At 49.3% G+C, this 13,305-nt stretch overlaps 1 protein-coding gene across 3 annotated transcripts in view; it reads right to left on the reverse strand.

The window, feature by feature from the left end:
* PGBD5 (piggyBac transposable element derived 5) overlaps positions 1 to 11,645 on the reverse strand; it is a 122,150-nt gene extending 110,505 nt beyond the window's left edge. For all 3 annotated transcript variants that reach the window (XM_043926028.1, XM_043926027.1, XM_043926026.1), the window contains exon 1: positions 10,984 to 11,645. In XM_043926028.1, coding sequence (XP_043781963.1) covers positions 10,984 to 11,317 — 334 coding nt within the window. In that variant the 5' untranslated portion in view covers positions 11,318 to 11,645. The remainder of the gene's footprint in view (positions 1 to 10,983) is intronic.
* Positions 11,646 to 13,305: the final 1,660 nt, after the last annotated feature.

Here is a 13,305-nt window from a genome sequence, read left to right on the forward strand (position 1 = left end):
GTCCCTGGGGGAGACACTGTGGAGCAGGGATCTGAACAAACCGGCCCTGGCTTCCCTTGGTGCCACTCCCTGTCACGTTTACTACAGCTCTGCAGAAGCGCTGATCTCGGCTGCTCCCTCAGCACCAGACGCCCTTCACTAGACACCCTTCTTAAAACAGCACCTCCCGCTCAGGCCCCAAGTATTTGAGCACCTCCCATCTTCCGCATTGGGCTCCAAGCTTCCTGTATCCACTTCTCAAGCCCCAGCTGCTAATACAGTGCCTGGCCCATCACAGGCCAGGTGAATTAACTGTATTTAAAAGAAGATACGAAATCTGAACTCAAGAACTTTTCTTTGGGAGGCTGTTCTGCTTTAGGTTCCCAGCCAGTTTTACTTAACCATTTTCCAGCCCTGCTGCCAATAACCTGCTGGAGTGAACAAATGTTAGCACACCTCAGGGGCACATGGCTTTGGTTGGTCCTTTGGCAGCAGGGACACTGGGAACTGCTCTCAGGAGCCTGACAAGACAACAGGGAGAGCACTTCGCTGAGTGCAGAGACCAGACAGGATCTCATAACTGGGTGCCTGGGGCTGCCCTGTGGCAGGTGGCGCTTTGAATGCCGAGCTGGGACAGGTCCCCACTCCCTCCCAACAAGACAAAGCACCCCACACACCACCCTCGGGAGTCTGGGCTGTAGCCTGGCAGCCACTCCAACTTTCCTCATGTAATCTGCCATCTCCCTGAACGTACTTACATCTTTTCAAAATCTATTTCTTCTCTGCCAAAGTTCCTGAAGATAAAAGTGTCTGTAAATGTAAGAGACACAGTGTGGATTTACACTTGGTGATATTTACCTAAAATTCACCTCTTTCAATCTTAAAAGACGTCTCACTGTAGGTATCTCAGATTTCTGGTTAAGTATACTTTTCCAGGGCTTCCCTGGTGGCTCAGACACTAAAGAACCTGCCTGCAATGCAGGAGACCCAGGTTCGATCCCGGGTCGGGAAGAACCCCCGGAGAGGGAAATGGCAACCCACTCCAGTATTCTTGCCTGGAGAATTCCATGGACAGAAGAGCCTGGCAGGCTACAGTACAGAGTCAGAGATGACTGAGCAATTCACACTTTCACTTTCATACTTTTCCAGAGTCCACAGGAATTCAGAATGCATGTCCCCCCTTGAATGCCGTAATCATGGTCCAGTTCACCAGCTAGCCAAGGAAATCAGATTGGAAATTTTGCTGAAATACACGAGTATTAAGAACAAACCAAAAGAAGCATTTTTATTTACCTCAAATGCTGGGGGCCAGCAAAGTAGGCATCATTACCGGCAGATGAAGAAGGTGTAGACTTTTTTTAATGTGAATTCTGAAGTGAAGGTCTGTTCACCACAGAACCTCAGAACCATTACTCAGCACACCTCACTAACTCAGCAGGGGTCCGAGGGATGCTGATTTAAGATGTGGATTCTCCACTACCCCAAATGTAGAAAGAGCTCAAATAAGCAAGCCACTCACTAAGCAAGCCATTCACCAAATAAGCAAGCCTTCACTAACCATTCTTGAAATGATTCCACTTATTTTTTTTTCTTCCAGAAAATCATCCTTTATCTCGATCCCTTATATTCTCTTTATAAGTCTATTTTCTAAACTTGAGAAAATAGGTCTCCTCCTCTTCCGGTTCTTCTAAAGTCATTAAATTTTTAATTGCCTTTGCCACAGAAGGCTTTTGAAGTTTCTGAAACATCAATATTGCATCCACCTACTGGCCTCCTGGCCACCATCTCGGAAAGGATGGAGCCCAGTAGATACGAGAGCAGTAACTGCTTCTCCACTGATGTCTGTCAGCCGCCCATGGGAGTCTCCCTCCGTTCACCCTGGGTCCCGGCTGAAGGCCCCTGATAGACCGAAGAGGGGTCCTGAGGCACTCACAGGGTGCTGCACACACACGGCTTCCAGGGAGGGTGGGGAGACCGGCTGGACAGGTTCTGAGGCCTCTCACTCCAGCTTCAGAGGAAGCCCCCCCTGGGTTTGTCCTGAGGTTCCTGCTTGCTAAAAGTTTTGAAAATCTAAGCAGCACAACATCCATTGTGTCCATTTTGGCCACATAGGAAAAGAGTAGTTTAAAGGAACGGAAATCGGCTACTTGGAATGAAGCACCAGCTTTGTGCTCAGCCATGTGTCTTTACTGACTCTCAGTGGTGGGCTCCACCGGCCCCGGCCCAAGATCGCAGGGTGAGTACTCAGCGGAGATGGGGCCTTTTACCCTGGGCGTGCTCGCTCTCCACCAGAAGCTGACCACCAAGCCTCTTTCCAACCCCTATGGCTTCAAAACATCAATGTGCAATTAATAACCGAGTCTAGAATGTCTAGTGCAGACAGATTACCTGCATTATTTCACCTGTTCCAAAGTTACAATGGGAACTTCACTAAGAGAATGCAAAGAACTCATTTTTTTTTCTCTAGGCTTTTTTCTCATAATTTCTCCTTATGAATCCTTGTACTATCAACAAGAGCCCTACTGATTTGAATTCGCTTTTCCCCATCTATCTCTTTCCTTTAGCATCTGTGCAAATAGGATTCTGCTGGCTGCTGTAACCACCCACTCCTCCAGCCCCTGCCAAATGCATGATGGAGCAAACAAGAGAGAAGCTCATTTCTTCATAAATTTAGTCCATGGCAGATATGACTGATTCATGGGTGGCTTTGCTCCAAATGGTGATTCAGACACAAGGTTCTTCCACCTGGTGGCCCCAGTATCTCTGACACATCACAGGTCACCCTCCAGCTTCCCTTTCAACCCACTCCCCAGTCCAGAGCCCTGGTCTTCAATTTCTAGCTCCCTGCACAAAGTCGGGGAACAGTCGCTCTTTGTTCTATCCTGCAGGGCAAAAGAAATCATCACATTTTCCTGCGGGTTTACTGATGCTGGTGGTGACGAAGAAGACGATGATGAAGATGATGATGGTGGTGGTGATGGCAGAGGGAGGCCGAGAGCAGCCTCCCTCCTGACCAGGCCTGCGAGCGGGGTCCACACTTTGCCTCATCTACCATTGCCCAGAACCCAGGCAGCCGCCCCTCTCACTGCAGGGGGCTGGGAAATTAAGAGCAGCCAATGCCTGGGATAAAAGTTAACAGGTGAAACAGATTCGGAGAATGACAATGACCTTCAACTCAGAGCACCCTACAAGAGACTTGTTTTTAATTAGTTGATCTGACTGGCATAAATCATGTGCACATGATGCTTGCTTATACCCTAATCAAAAGGATCAGTCCACCCTATGTCACTTAACCTCTCTGTGACTCAGTTTCCATAAGTTAAAGATAGGAAAAATAATAGTACTAACCTCACATTGTTGTTTTGAGGATTACATAGGCTAGAAAGCGCTCAGGACACTATCTGACACATAGGAAGTGATACACAAGCGTTTGTTAAACAATTAGTGGAGGACGGGCAGCTGGCTCCCCCACAAATTCCTAACAGAGTCCTGCCCTGAAGGTTAATTAGGAAGTGGGAGGGTGTAGAAGCCCAAGGGTTGGAGAGTTCCCCAATCTTCCATCTTGGAGGCAAATCCCTGTAAAACACATCCCAGACTTGCTTTGGTGCCTTTCTGGGAAGAAACTCACTCCCTCTGAGTCAACCTATCCACACCTTCCACACTTGGATGTTAAAAAATGCACAGGTCCTTGTAAACACTTATTCACTGATACCAATTTCCACACCATTTAAAAAATCTATTTCTGCATCCATCTATTCTTTTGTTCATCCAAAACAGGATGAGGAACTACCGTGACCAAAACATTCAACGTCTCAGACCCAGGAGAAAAATTAGCTTAAATGGATACTAAAAGGCACCTTAGGGAAGAAGGTAATTTTAGATTTTTGGAGGCAGTGATATCTGAACCAAGACCAGACCAGCAAGCAAGGGTTGCTATTCAAGTATTGAGGGGAAGAACATTCTAGGTGAGGGTCAGGCAGGCACAAAGGCTCTAAGATGGGCAGATTAAGTGGCTGGAGAGTGTTGCAGGACAAGGGTCCAAAGGCATGCGGGAAAGGAGGGCGGCTAGGAGGCCCTGTGCAGCACTCGGGAATTACCTCTGACTTGAAGTTGAAGCCACTGAAAAATTTTAAGCAGAGAAGAGAGTGGATAAGCCCAGGTTTGTAAAGATCACTCTTCTTCCACAAACAATGGGAAGGGAGATAGAGGCAGGGGGCAGGGCATCAACAATACTGGAATCTGGGAACCCCAGCTGACAGAGGATCCAATGTTCAGACCGATGAGGGATGTCTCAGTTCTAAGCTGGAAGCAATGGCAAAGATATGAGAAGCAAAAGGATTTTTTCTAATTGTTTTAATAAATTAATTAAATATACACTAATACTTAGTAGGCATTTAATAAATTGAAAGAAGTATGGTCAGACAGTCATACTTCAGTAATAGTTCTTCTAGGAATTCACAAACAAGCGGAAGAAAGTTCTTCATACCATGTGCCAATCTAGGCAGCGTGTCCCTTCACATGACATGAAATTTTAGGTTTTCTACTGTTCTTGTAGCGTGACATCCTCCCCATCACTGGAAGCTAATGCTATACTTCCCTTACCAAAAAAGGTTTTACCACCTTAACTTTGGTTGTCATATTCCCTCTTCTTCTCTTAAAAAGACCCCAGTGCTTCTCCACGGATTCCGCCCTCTCTGAGCACTTATTTCTTGCCAAACCTGCTAAATTCCACTCCCTACAAGATCCAGCATCTATGCCTGAACTTAGTATTCAGATTCTAGCTACAGCTACTTGCAGTGATAACAATTACAAACATCAGATTTCAAGACGTTGTCACCAAGGCTGCTCAGCTGAAGGGAGAATGGGGCTGCCCTCAGGCAAAGATGGCTCATCTTCTACCCACTCCACCCAGCCTTTGCCCAAGTTGTCCCCTTGTTCAAGATGCCTTTTTCCTTCCTTTTTACCTGATTCATTTTTATTCTTTAGGATGCAGCTCAGGGGTCACCTCTGCCAGAGGCACCTCCTCTTCCCCAGCCCAGCTGGATTAGGTGAGGCACCTCTAGAATCCCATCTAAATCCGTGTTTACCTTGATCACAGACTCTTATCTCATTTTCTTCACTTTGTCTCTCCTACTGGACCCCAGGAGACATGCCTTACTTACCGTTTTATCCCAGCAGGGTTCAATATGCCTGCTGAATTAATACATGGCACATTTCATACACTGCTGGTGGGCGTGTAAACTGTAAAACCATCGGACAGTGTCTCCTAAAGCAGCGGCTCTCCACTGCAGACGACTGCGCTCCCCTCCGGGAGTGGACAGTGCCTGGCGATATGTTTCTCTGTCGTGACTAGAGGCAGGTATGCCATTGCCCCTCGATGGGCAGGAGGCCAGGAGTGCTGCTGGGCACACTTCAACCCACAAGACAGCCGCCGCAACAAAGGGACCCCAGCCCCCAGCGTCCACGGTGCCGAGGCTGACACACGCGTCCGCTCCATGACTCAGCAATCCTACTCCTAGGTACGCACACCCCAGGGAAATCATGTATATGTCCATCAAAGACAAGCACAAAAGCCCTGGTGGCAGCTGTATTCATAAAAGCCCCAAACTGAAAACAGTCCAAAAGTCCACTGATAGGATAATGGATAACACACTGCAGTATTTATACACTGGAATGCTACACAGCAAAATAAAAATAGATTGCTACATACATCTCAGATATGATGATGAACTCAGAGCCCAGACCAAAATAACAGGCAAAAGTAATCGATGGTGACAGAAATCAGAACACGGCTACCCCTGGGGCAGAGAGGCACTGCCTGGAAAGGCACGGAGGGATTCTCTTCACCTGGGCCCGGGGGCTTAGGGCCGCGCTGCGCGTGACTTGTGCACGGTGTGCATCACACCTCAGTGGGCTTTATCACGGGGAACGCCCACTCAGGACCACACTGCCTGCAGGAATCACACACTGACTCGCTGCCTTAGAAGCCAGACTTTCTAACAGACTTTCTGGGACACTGCTGACCAGAGCCTAAATAGGTGCATTTCCAGAAGGCTGTTTCATAAATATAAAAAAAATGTTAAAATGTACAAAATCCTCATTCAATTCGATTTTGATCATTTTATGCTGAGGAATATCTTAAAAATGTGCACACAAACTTAAACTTCAAGAATATTTATCACAGCATAAAAAATACCAATAAATATTTGTAAACACAAGGGAGAGGGGGCAATGAGCCCAATACCCACCCAAAGGGAACAGATTCTTTAAAAAAGACATTTTATAATTTAAATGGAAAATGTTTACAATATATTACTTAGAATTAAGAAGCAGGTCACCCAATAATACATAACTTAAGATATATGAAGGATACAATCAAAGTAATAACTGTGATTATCTCTGAGTAATAGGAGATTAAGGGATTTTTAAAAATTTTATCCTTTTTTTTCATTTCTTCCTAAAATTCACATATATTACATATAATAAGAAAAAAAAAATACACAATCACAGCTCTTTAAAAATAAGGGTGAGTTTTAGACTGTAAGACTTAGTAGACCACACTGCACTCCCAGGGGCTGGTGTGTCCAAAGCTCTGCTCCCTGCAGAGGAGCTCTGACCTCCCTTGACAATGGCTAGGGGCAGGGGTTAAATCAGAAGTGAGATAAAATCCTAGCTGTTCTGTTTCATTCCTCAATGGTGGGACTGGTTACACAAATCCATACCTGCATTAAGCCTCACAGAACTATATAAGCTTCCAAAAAAGTAAATAGTACATCCATGCATAAACATGAAAATAAATATAAATATTTTTTACTGGAAAAAAGTCTAGATTAAAAACAAAACAACTCGCTACCTTTCCTGAATTATCAAGTCTGAGTACTTAGATGGTGCTGATCACTTAGCCAAGGTAATCTCATTACCCCCAAGACTCTGGCAGAAAAGACCAACCTCTTTCTCTGTAAAGTGCAGAAGAAAACGTCTCTCACACAGAGTACCTGTGAAGATTCAGTGCAATAATGCATGACAAAGCAAGTTACAGATTCACACTGTGTGTTGTTATCCTCATCGTGAGCTCAAGTTTCCCCATCACAGGAAAAGACTCCTGGAAAAAGAGCAAAACATCTCTCCCACGAAGCTCGCTTCTCTGAATTCTGTGACTGGGAACACACTTCAGTATCAGGTAAGACTGCATGTGATTTATCTCACAGCTTACCATGATCTGAGCTCCTCCTGGAGCTACGGAGCTAAAGGTGGGAGCAGCTGCTTACCTGACACCGGAGAGAGGGGTCCAGGATCTTAGCTCACAAATTCCATTACAGTAGAAGGTATTGGTTTAATTCTGGTTTTAAGAAAAAGATGCTTCTCTTCCTTGTTAGTCAAAAAGATTCTAAACCAAATAAACCAACAACAAACTCAAGAGATAAGACATTTCAGTGTTAATTTTGAAGGCAACATGTTCCTCCCTAGCTTCTCAAGGTCATACCTCCCCACTGAATGATGACTGACGGTGGCTGACACGGTGCATGGGAAGAAAACTCCCGTGTAGTTCAACCTCACGGAAAGAGCATCAGCTCAGACCCAGCCTGCCACAACAAAGAACCCACAAAGCTGAACAGAAGGGTCCGGAGCGTCTGCGGACCTGCCCGTCCCTCTGCCTCGTCAGAGAGAACGCATCACCAGACTGCTCGGAAAGGGCAGGAGCCCCAGAGCAGCTGAGTTTCCCGCTGCTTCCAGAGTGAGCTTGCATGCTGTGTTGGCTGCTTCCACAGTAGGCAGATGAGGCTGAGAGCTTGCTGGGGGCTATTTTAGGGGGCTGCCCTGCAAGGATAGATTTCTGGGCCCTGAGCTCCCAGTAACCACTTTCTACTCCCAGGCTGACCTTCCATCCACACAGGGGTTAAAATCCTGTCACCCAGCCAGCGCAGCAAACGGAGGGAGTCCTTGTATATAAATCATCCCAGGGGGATCCAGGAAGAGGAGAAAGAAGGGAAGGGCGTGTGAGGGAGAGGACCTCCCCTCCCATAAGTGCCAGCTGCACTTCTAGGGAGCCTGATCCAGGAAGCTAAATACACTGGGTAAAAACAGAAGGAGGAGGCTGAGGAAACCAGAACAGTTTCAAGGGCAGTTAGGAGTCTCAACAACACAACGCTCCCACCAGCCCCACTCTGCCACCTCAGTCTCCCTACTGCGTGCTCTCCTCCATGGGGCCAAAGGCAGCTCTGAGGGCAGATAAAAAGCACAATGGTACCCAGGGTCTCTCTGAAAAGGGTTCCAGGTTACCAAGAGGGTCCCCAGACATCGGTCATAATTTCCTTCTGATAGAAGAAACCACAGTCAGCACAAGCGATATACATTTACAATTAAGACAATCACACGCATATATGCTATTTCCATACAGGTACTGTTTGTTGTTTTTATAGCAGGAGGCAAGCAGGAAACTTGTTCCATGAGTCTTTGCTTTCCTCATCTGAGTCTAGCAACAACAGCAATTTCTATTAGGGGTTTTCTCTGATGAGCGCTGATCACAAATCAAAACGTCACCTTCTTGCTTGTTCCTCTTCCCACCAGATCAGCCCAGGGAGACCCCTCAATAAACTGGGAAACAAAGATGCAGGGAAATGCAGCTTGCATTCCTGGAATTGGGGAACACACTCTGGCTGGAGGGTCTTATCTACTGGACTTGGTAAACTTCACAGGTTGACCCTCTTAGCTCTCAGGGTGACCTGCGTGCAGCTCTCAAGCCTCTTAACACACATCTGTCTCCATACCACTAAGACACATGGATTTTTTCTGACCAGCAGCATATTTCTGCATCTATTTTCAGCCCCCATAAATCATTCCCATTGTTTTAGGAAACCTGAATTCTTGCATAATAAACCATCAATCTCATCCCTCTACTACCACCCAAATTTCCCTCAGGGAGAAGTGCTGCAAAGAGAAAGAAAATTCTTAGTTAGAGCTGCGCTCCTACACAAAATAGGAAAACAAAACTAGGTATAAATAGCATCAAATAACCACTGCTGCTGCTAAGTCGCGTCAGTCATGTCCGACTCTGTGCGACCCCAGAGATGGCAGCCCACCAGGCTCCCCCGTCCCCAGGATTCTCCAGGCAAGAACACTGGAGTGGGTTGCCATTTCCTTCTCCAATACGTGAAAGTGAAAAGTGAAGTTGCTCAGTCGTGTCCGACTTCCAGCAACCCCATGGACTTCAGCCTACCAGGCTCCTTTGTCCATGGGATTTTCCAGGCAAGAGTACTGGAGTGGGATGCCACCGCCTTCTCCGCAAATAACCACTAATGTCTGGTTAAAGTGCTTGACTGTGATTCTCAGATCTAGGTGTGAACTCAGTGGACATCTGAAGGAAGCAGAATCTAAACCTGACAACAACTTCTCTTTACGACCATTTAACTGCTGCAGTGGTAAATTGCTCTGCTGCAGAATTTCTCCAATTTATAGGTTACTAAGAAACATAATATTGCTTTAAAAATGTTAACATTCTCAAACCAGCCCTCACAAATCTTATTCATAACCAGGCTTAACCTAACACAACTTCCCTATTTTCCCCAATACAGAATGCTGTAATCCGCCCAAGCAGACATACATCTCAGGTGTTCTGAGATCAAAAACTGGATCACAGACATTACAGCATAAGGCCTGTCAAACCAGGGTTCTGGGCAGGTACAATTCTTAAGAGCCAATAGGAAATCAGTTGTCTGGGGCTGGAAGACTGTATGACATTTTGGAAAATACAGGGGTGGAAAAGGATTATACAGAGTGATGTGACTGAAAACTCCCAAACTCTTAATCAAAGCCCAAATAAGAAGAAGCTTTTACACTGACCCACCCCAAACACTGTACAGCTAACTTGGACTCTGGAAGCCCAGCTATAACTTAGTAAATTCACACTGCAGCCAGCCTGCTTGAGGTTTGCAGACCACTCCCTGCTGAGAAGCCAGCCAGCCCTACCAGCAGGCTGCAGCGTGATGTCCTGATCCCAGTCTAGGACCAGCCAGGAGTCCCTCGAGCCTGTCCTCCTATGTGCTGTGTTCCCCACTGGTTGAACAACCATCAGGGAAAGCGGCAGGAAAAGTTGCATAACGCCCAGGATCAAACCCACTGTGGCCACTCCCTGGTCGTCAGCATTACCAGCTGCACGCAAGTCCATCCATGAAAACAGTGTGCAGAAACAAGGGACTGCCACAGAAGACCAAGAAGGCCGCAGAGCAAGGCACAAAAGCATCAGAGGACAAGTGGGAACGGCGGGCCTCCACCTCCCAGAGAGGACAGAGGCTGCTGAGCTTCTGACCAACTCCCCAAAAGGAGGCAGCAAAGAGGATCTACAGGCAGCGGAGCTGCTAGCCTTTCTCTGACCTTCTCCAGCTGGTCTATGACCATAGCAATAAGCAGGAAACACGTGAAAGCTCCTTCTGTTGAAGCAAGCGCCTTAACGCTGCTAAACTGATCCTTTCACTCTTCCCTGTTTTTCACAAGAGATCCTGAATGGCAGGACACGGAAAGTTTCTCAGATTAACTGGAGAAAACTAAAGTCCAGTGAAGACGCCACTGGTAACCTTTCAGCCTCGCTCCAACGGCTACCTGCCCCACACCTAGCATCTGGGTAAGCTTGCTCTGGAGCCAGCAATACAAAATGACTCCCCCAGTCCCAAGACACGTCAGGGTTCCAGTCTTCCTTCAACTAGTAAAGTCTAACTCTAACTCACCCCTAAGGAGAGACCCTACAGGTGCGACTGGCTTCCGTTGCAGGACGCGGGGACACTCCTAGCAAGGGAGGGAAGCACCCCCCACCCACGTCCTCGCCTCTTCCTGTCCACCCACGAAGAGTCGGCGGAGCCCCGCACGCAGCCTCGCTCGCACTTTAGAGCCCCGCTCCTGCAGCCTCGTTTGTTTCCTGAAACGCACACAGCCGCCACCCGCAAGCCGGCCGGCGGATCATCCGGAATTCTCACGCCCGGGCAGCCTGGCCTTCCCCGGGCCTCGCCTTACCGCCAGTGTCTTCGAAGCGCGGGGGCGGGCGGTCCCGCAGTGTGGAGCTCCAGCCCGCGCCAGCCTCGTCCTCCTCCGACTCCTGCGCGGCGGGGGCGCCAGGCGCCGGGGAGCCGGGGCCCCGCGTGGGGCCGGGGCGCTCGGGTTCGTCGTCCGAGGAGGCGGCCGAGGAGGAGCGCGAGGCGGCCGACGTGCTGTAGAAGGGATTCCCGCCGCTGTCAGGGCCCGATTCGCCGAACACGTCGTCCGAGATGTGCAGGCTCTCGTAGCGCGCGCGGGCCGCCTCGAGCAGCGCCGGCGCCCTCCTCCGCGCGGCCCCGCCGCCCTCGGCCATGGCCCCGGCCGCCGCCCGCGCGCCAGCCCCCCACAGCGCCTCCCAGCCGCACGCGCCGGGCCCCGGGCCCGCGCCGCGGCCCGCCGTCCCCCACCACCGCAGCCCGCAGCACAGTGCCCGCCGCCCCGCGCCCGGCCGGCCCGCCGTCTTGGCCGCCGCGGGCCCAGCGCCCGGGGAAACGCCTCGGAGCTTGGGCGCCGCGGACTGCGGGCCGCGGCGGAAGGCAGGGGTTGCGGCCCGGACCGAGCGCCGCCGCTCCGACCGCCGCTGCGTCTCCTAGGCGCCCGCCGCGTACCCGCGCGCCCTCCCAGCGGCACCCCGCGCTCCCCTGCCGACCTTCCCGGGCGCGAGCCGCCAGAGGCGGGCCCCGCCTCCTCGCACTTCCAGCCTGCCGGCCAATCGGGAGCCAGGCCCGGGCGGGGCGGGAGGGGCTGGGCGGGCCTTGCGCCAGGGACGCCCACCCGTCCGCCCCGCCGGGGCTGGGCGAGGCGTTGCGATCTGGCACGGCTAGCTGGCAGAGGCGGTGAGCGGGGGAGGACGGCCGCGGCTCCGGCCGGTCCCCTCGCTTGTAGGGACTCGCCTTCCGGGACAGCCACCGCAGGCTTCTCGCTGCCCTCTGGGGGGAAGGGAGGAACCAAATAGGTGGGAGAGAGACGCGGTGTGCTCTTCCGCAGCCCAATCCCGCTGACGGTGCGCGGACCCTCTGCGCTCTTGTTCCCTTCCGCAGTCCGCGCCCTGAGCCCGGCGCCGGGGAGCTGTCCGTCCCATTGGTTCTGAATCAGCCGCTACGGAAACGCTCCAGGTAGGCGAAGGGTCGCAGTTCCCTGGCTGCTGCCCACGGGTCACGGTGTGCTGCGCCGCTTGCTCCTATAAATACAGGGCTGTCTGGCTTCAGGGAATTCCAATTAGGAGCCATCCTCACCGGTCCATATCTGAGGTCAGATGCTTACTCAGTCTCCCTTTAACACGCCTGTAATTTGAGAGTGGCAGCATCTGGAATTAGGTAGACTCATTCTTCATCGTTCTTCACATTTGACATCTTTTAAATCAAAATAATCAACATATTGATTATTCTAACAACACTATTTCAGTATCTCCTTCACTCACACATTTGAAACACAGTCATCTGTTAAAATATAGCACAATCACCTAGACTTAAGTGCTTTAATAAATACAACAGAAAGGTTCCAACTGTCCCGTTTCCTTGAGCAGGAGTGTGTGGCTGTCATCCTGTTGATGGTGGTACATATGATCAGTCTGTCTTGTCTTCTTGCTCCCCTCTCCCTCCCACAAATAGCACAATAAGTCACATTGATGGTAATTGGGCCATAAAGTCACTATTGCTCTGAAATAAAATAAATCCATGGCCATGTGAGGGCTTACAAATCCAACTGGGTATTAACTAAATAATTACACAAAATGGAAAGGCATGTTGCTATTTATAAGCATGCATAAAGAATGAAAATGTGGGGACCATTCTGCCACCAACAGGCAGGCAATTCCATTCTTGACCTCTCATCCCAGTCCCCAAGATTCCTCTTCCCTAACCAGAGCCACTGTATAGGGAGAAATTTCATGATAATCACCAAAAGACAATATATAAAAAAGGAAGGGATTCACATCACATTGTTTGCTACATGATTGACTGATTGTTTCAACTTCCTTAGAAGAATTATGCCACAGAAAAGAAATAATTTCCAGCATATCTACATACTGTGCCAACCAGCCAAAAAGTTTGAAGAGGGTATGTACAGGTTCTCATGCTTACCACAAAGGGTCATTGAAACATAGATTGAAGGCACAGGGAGCAAAATAAGGCTTCATACCTCAAGTGCAAATTCTGAAATTAGAAATTGTCTAAGACTCCTGTAAGATTTCATGTTATCTGTTAAAAATAATAGAATGATATCCAGAGAGTTGGATTCTATAGAGAAGAGTTGCTTCTCTCCTTCAGGGCTTCTCTGGTGGCTCAGACAGTTAAGAATCTG

Source organism: Cervus elaphus, chromosome 15, assembly GCF_910594005.1.
Source record: "Cervus elaphus chromosome 15, mCerEla1.1, whole genome shotgun sequence".
Classification (NCBI taxonomy): domain Eukaryota; kingdom Metazoa; phylum Chordata; class Mammalia; order Artiodactyla; family Cervidae; genus Cervus; species Cervus elaphus.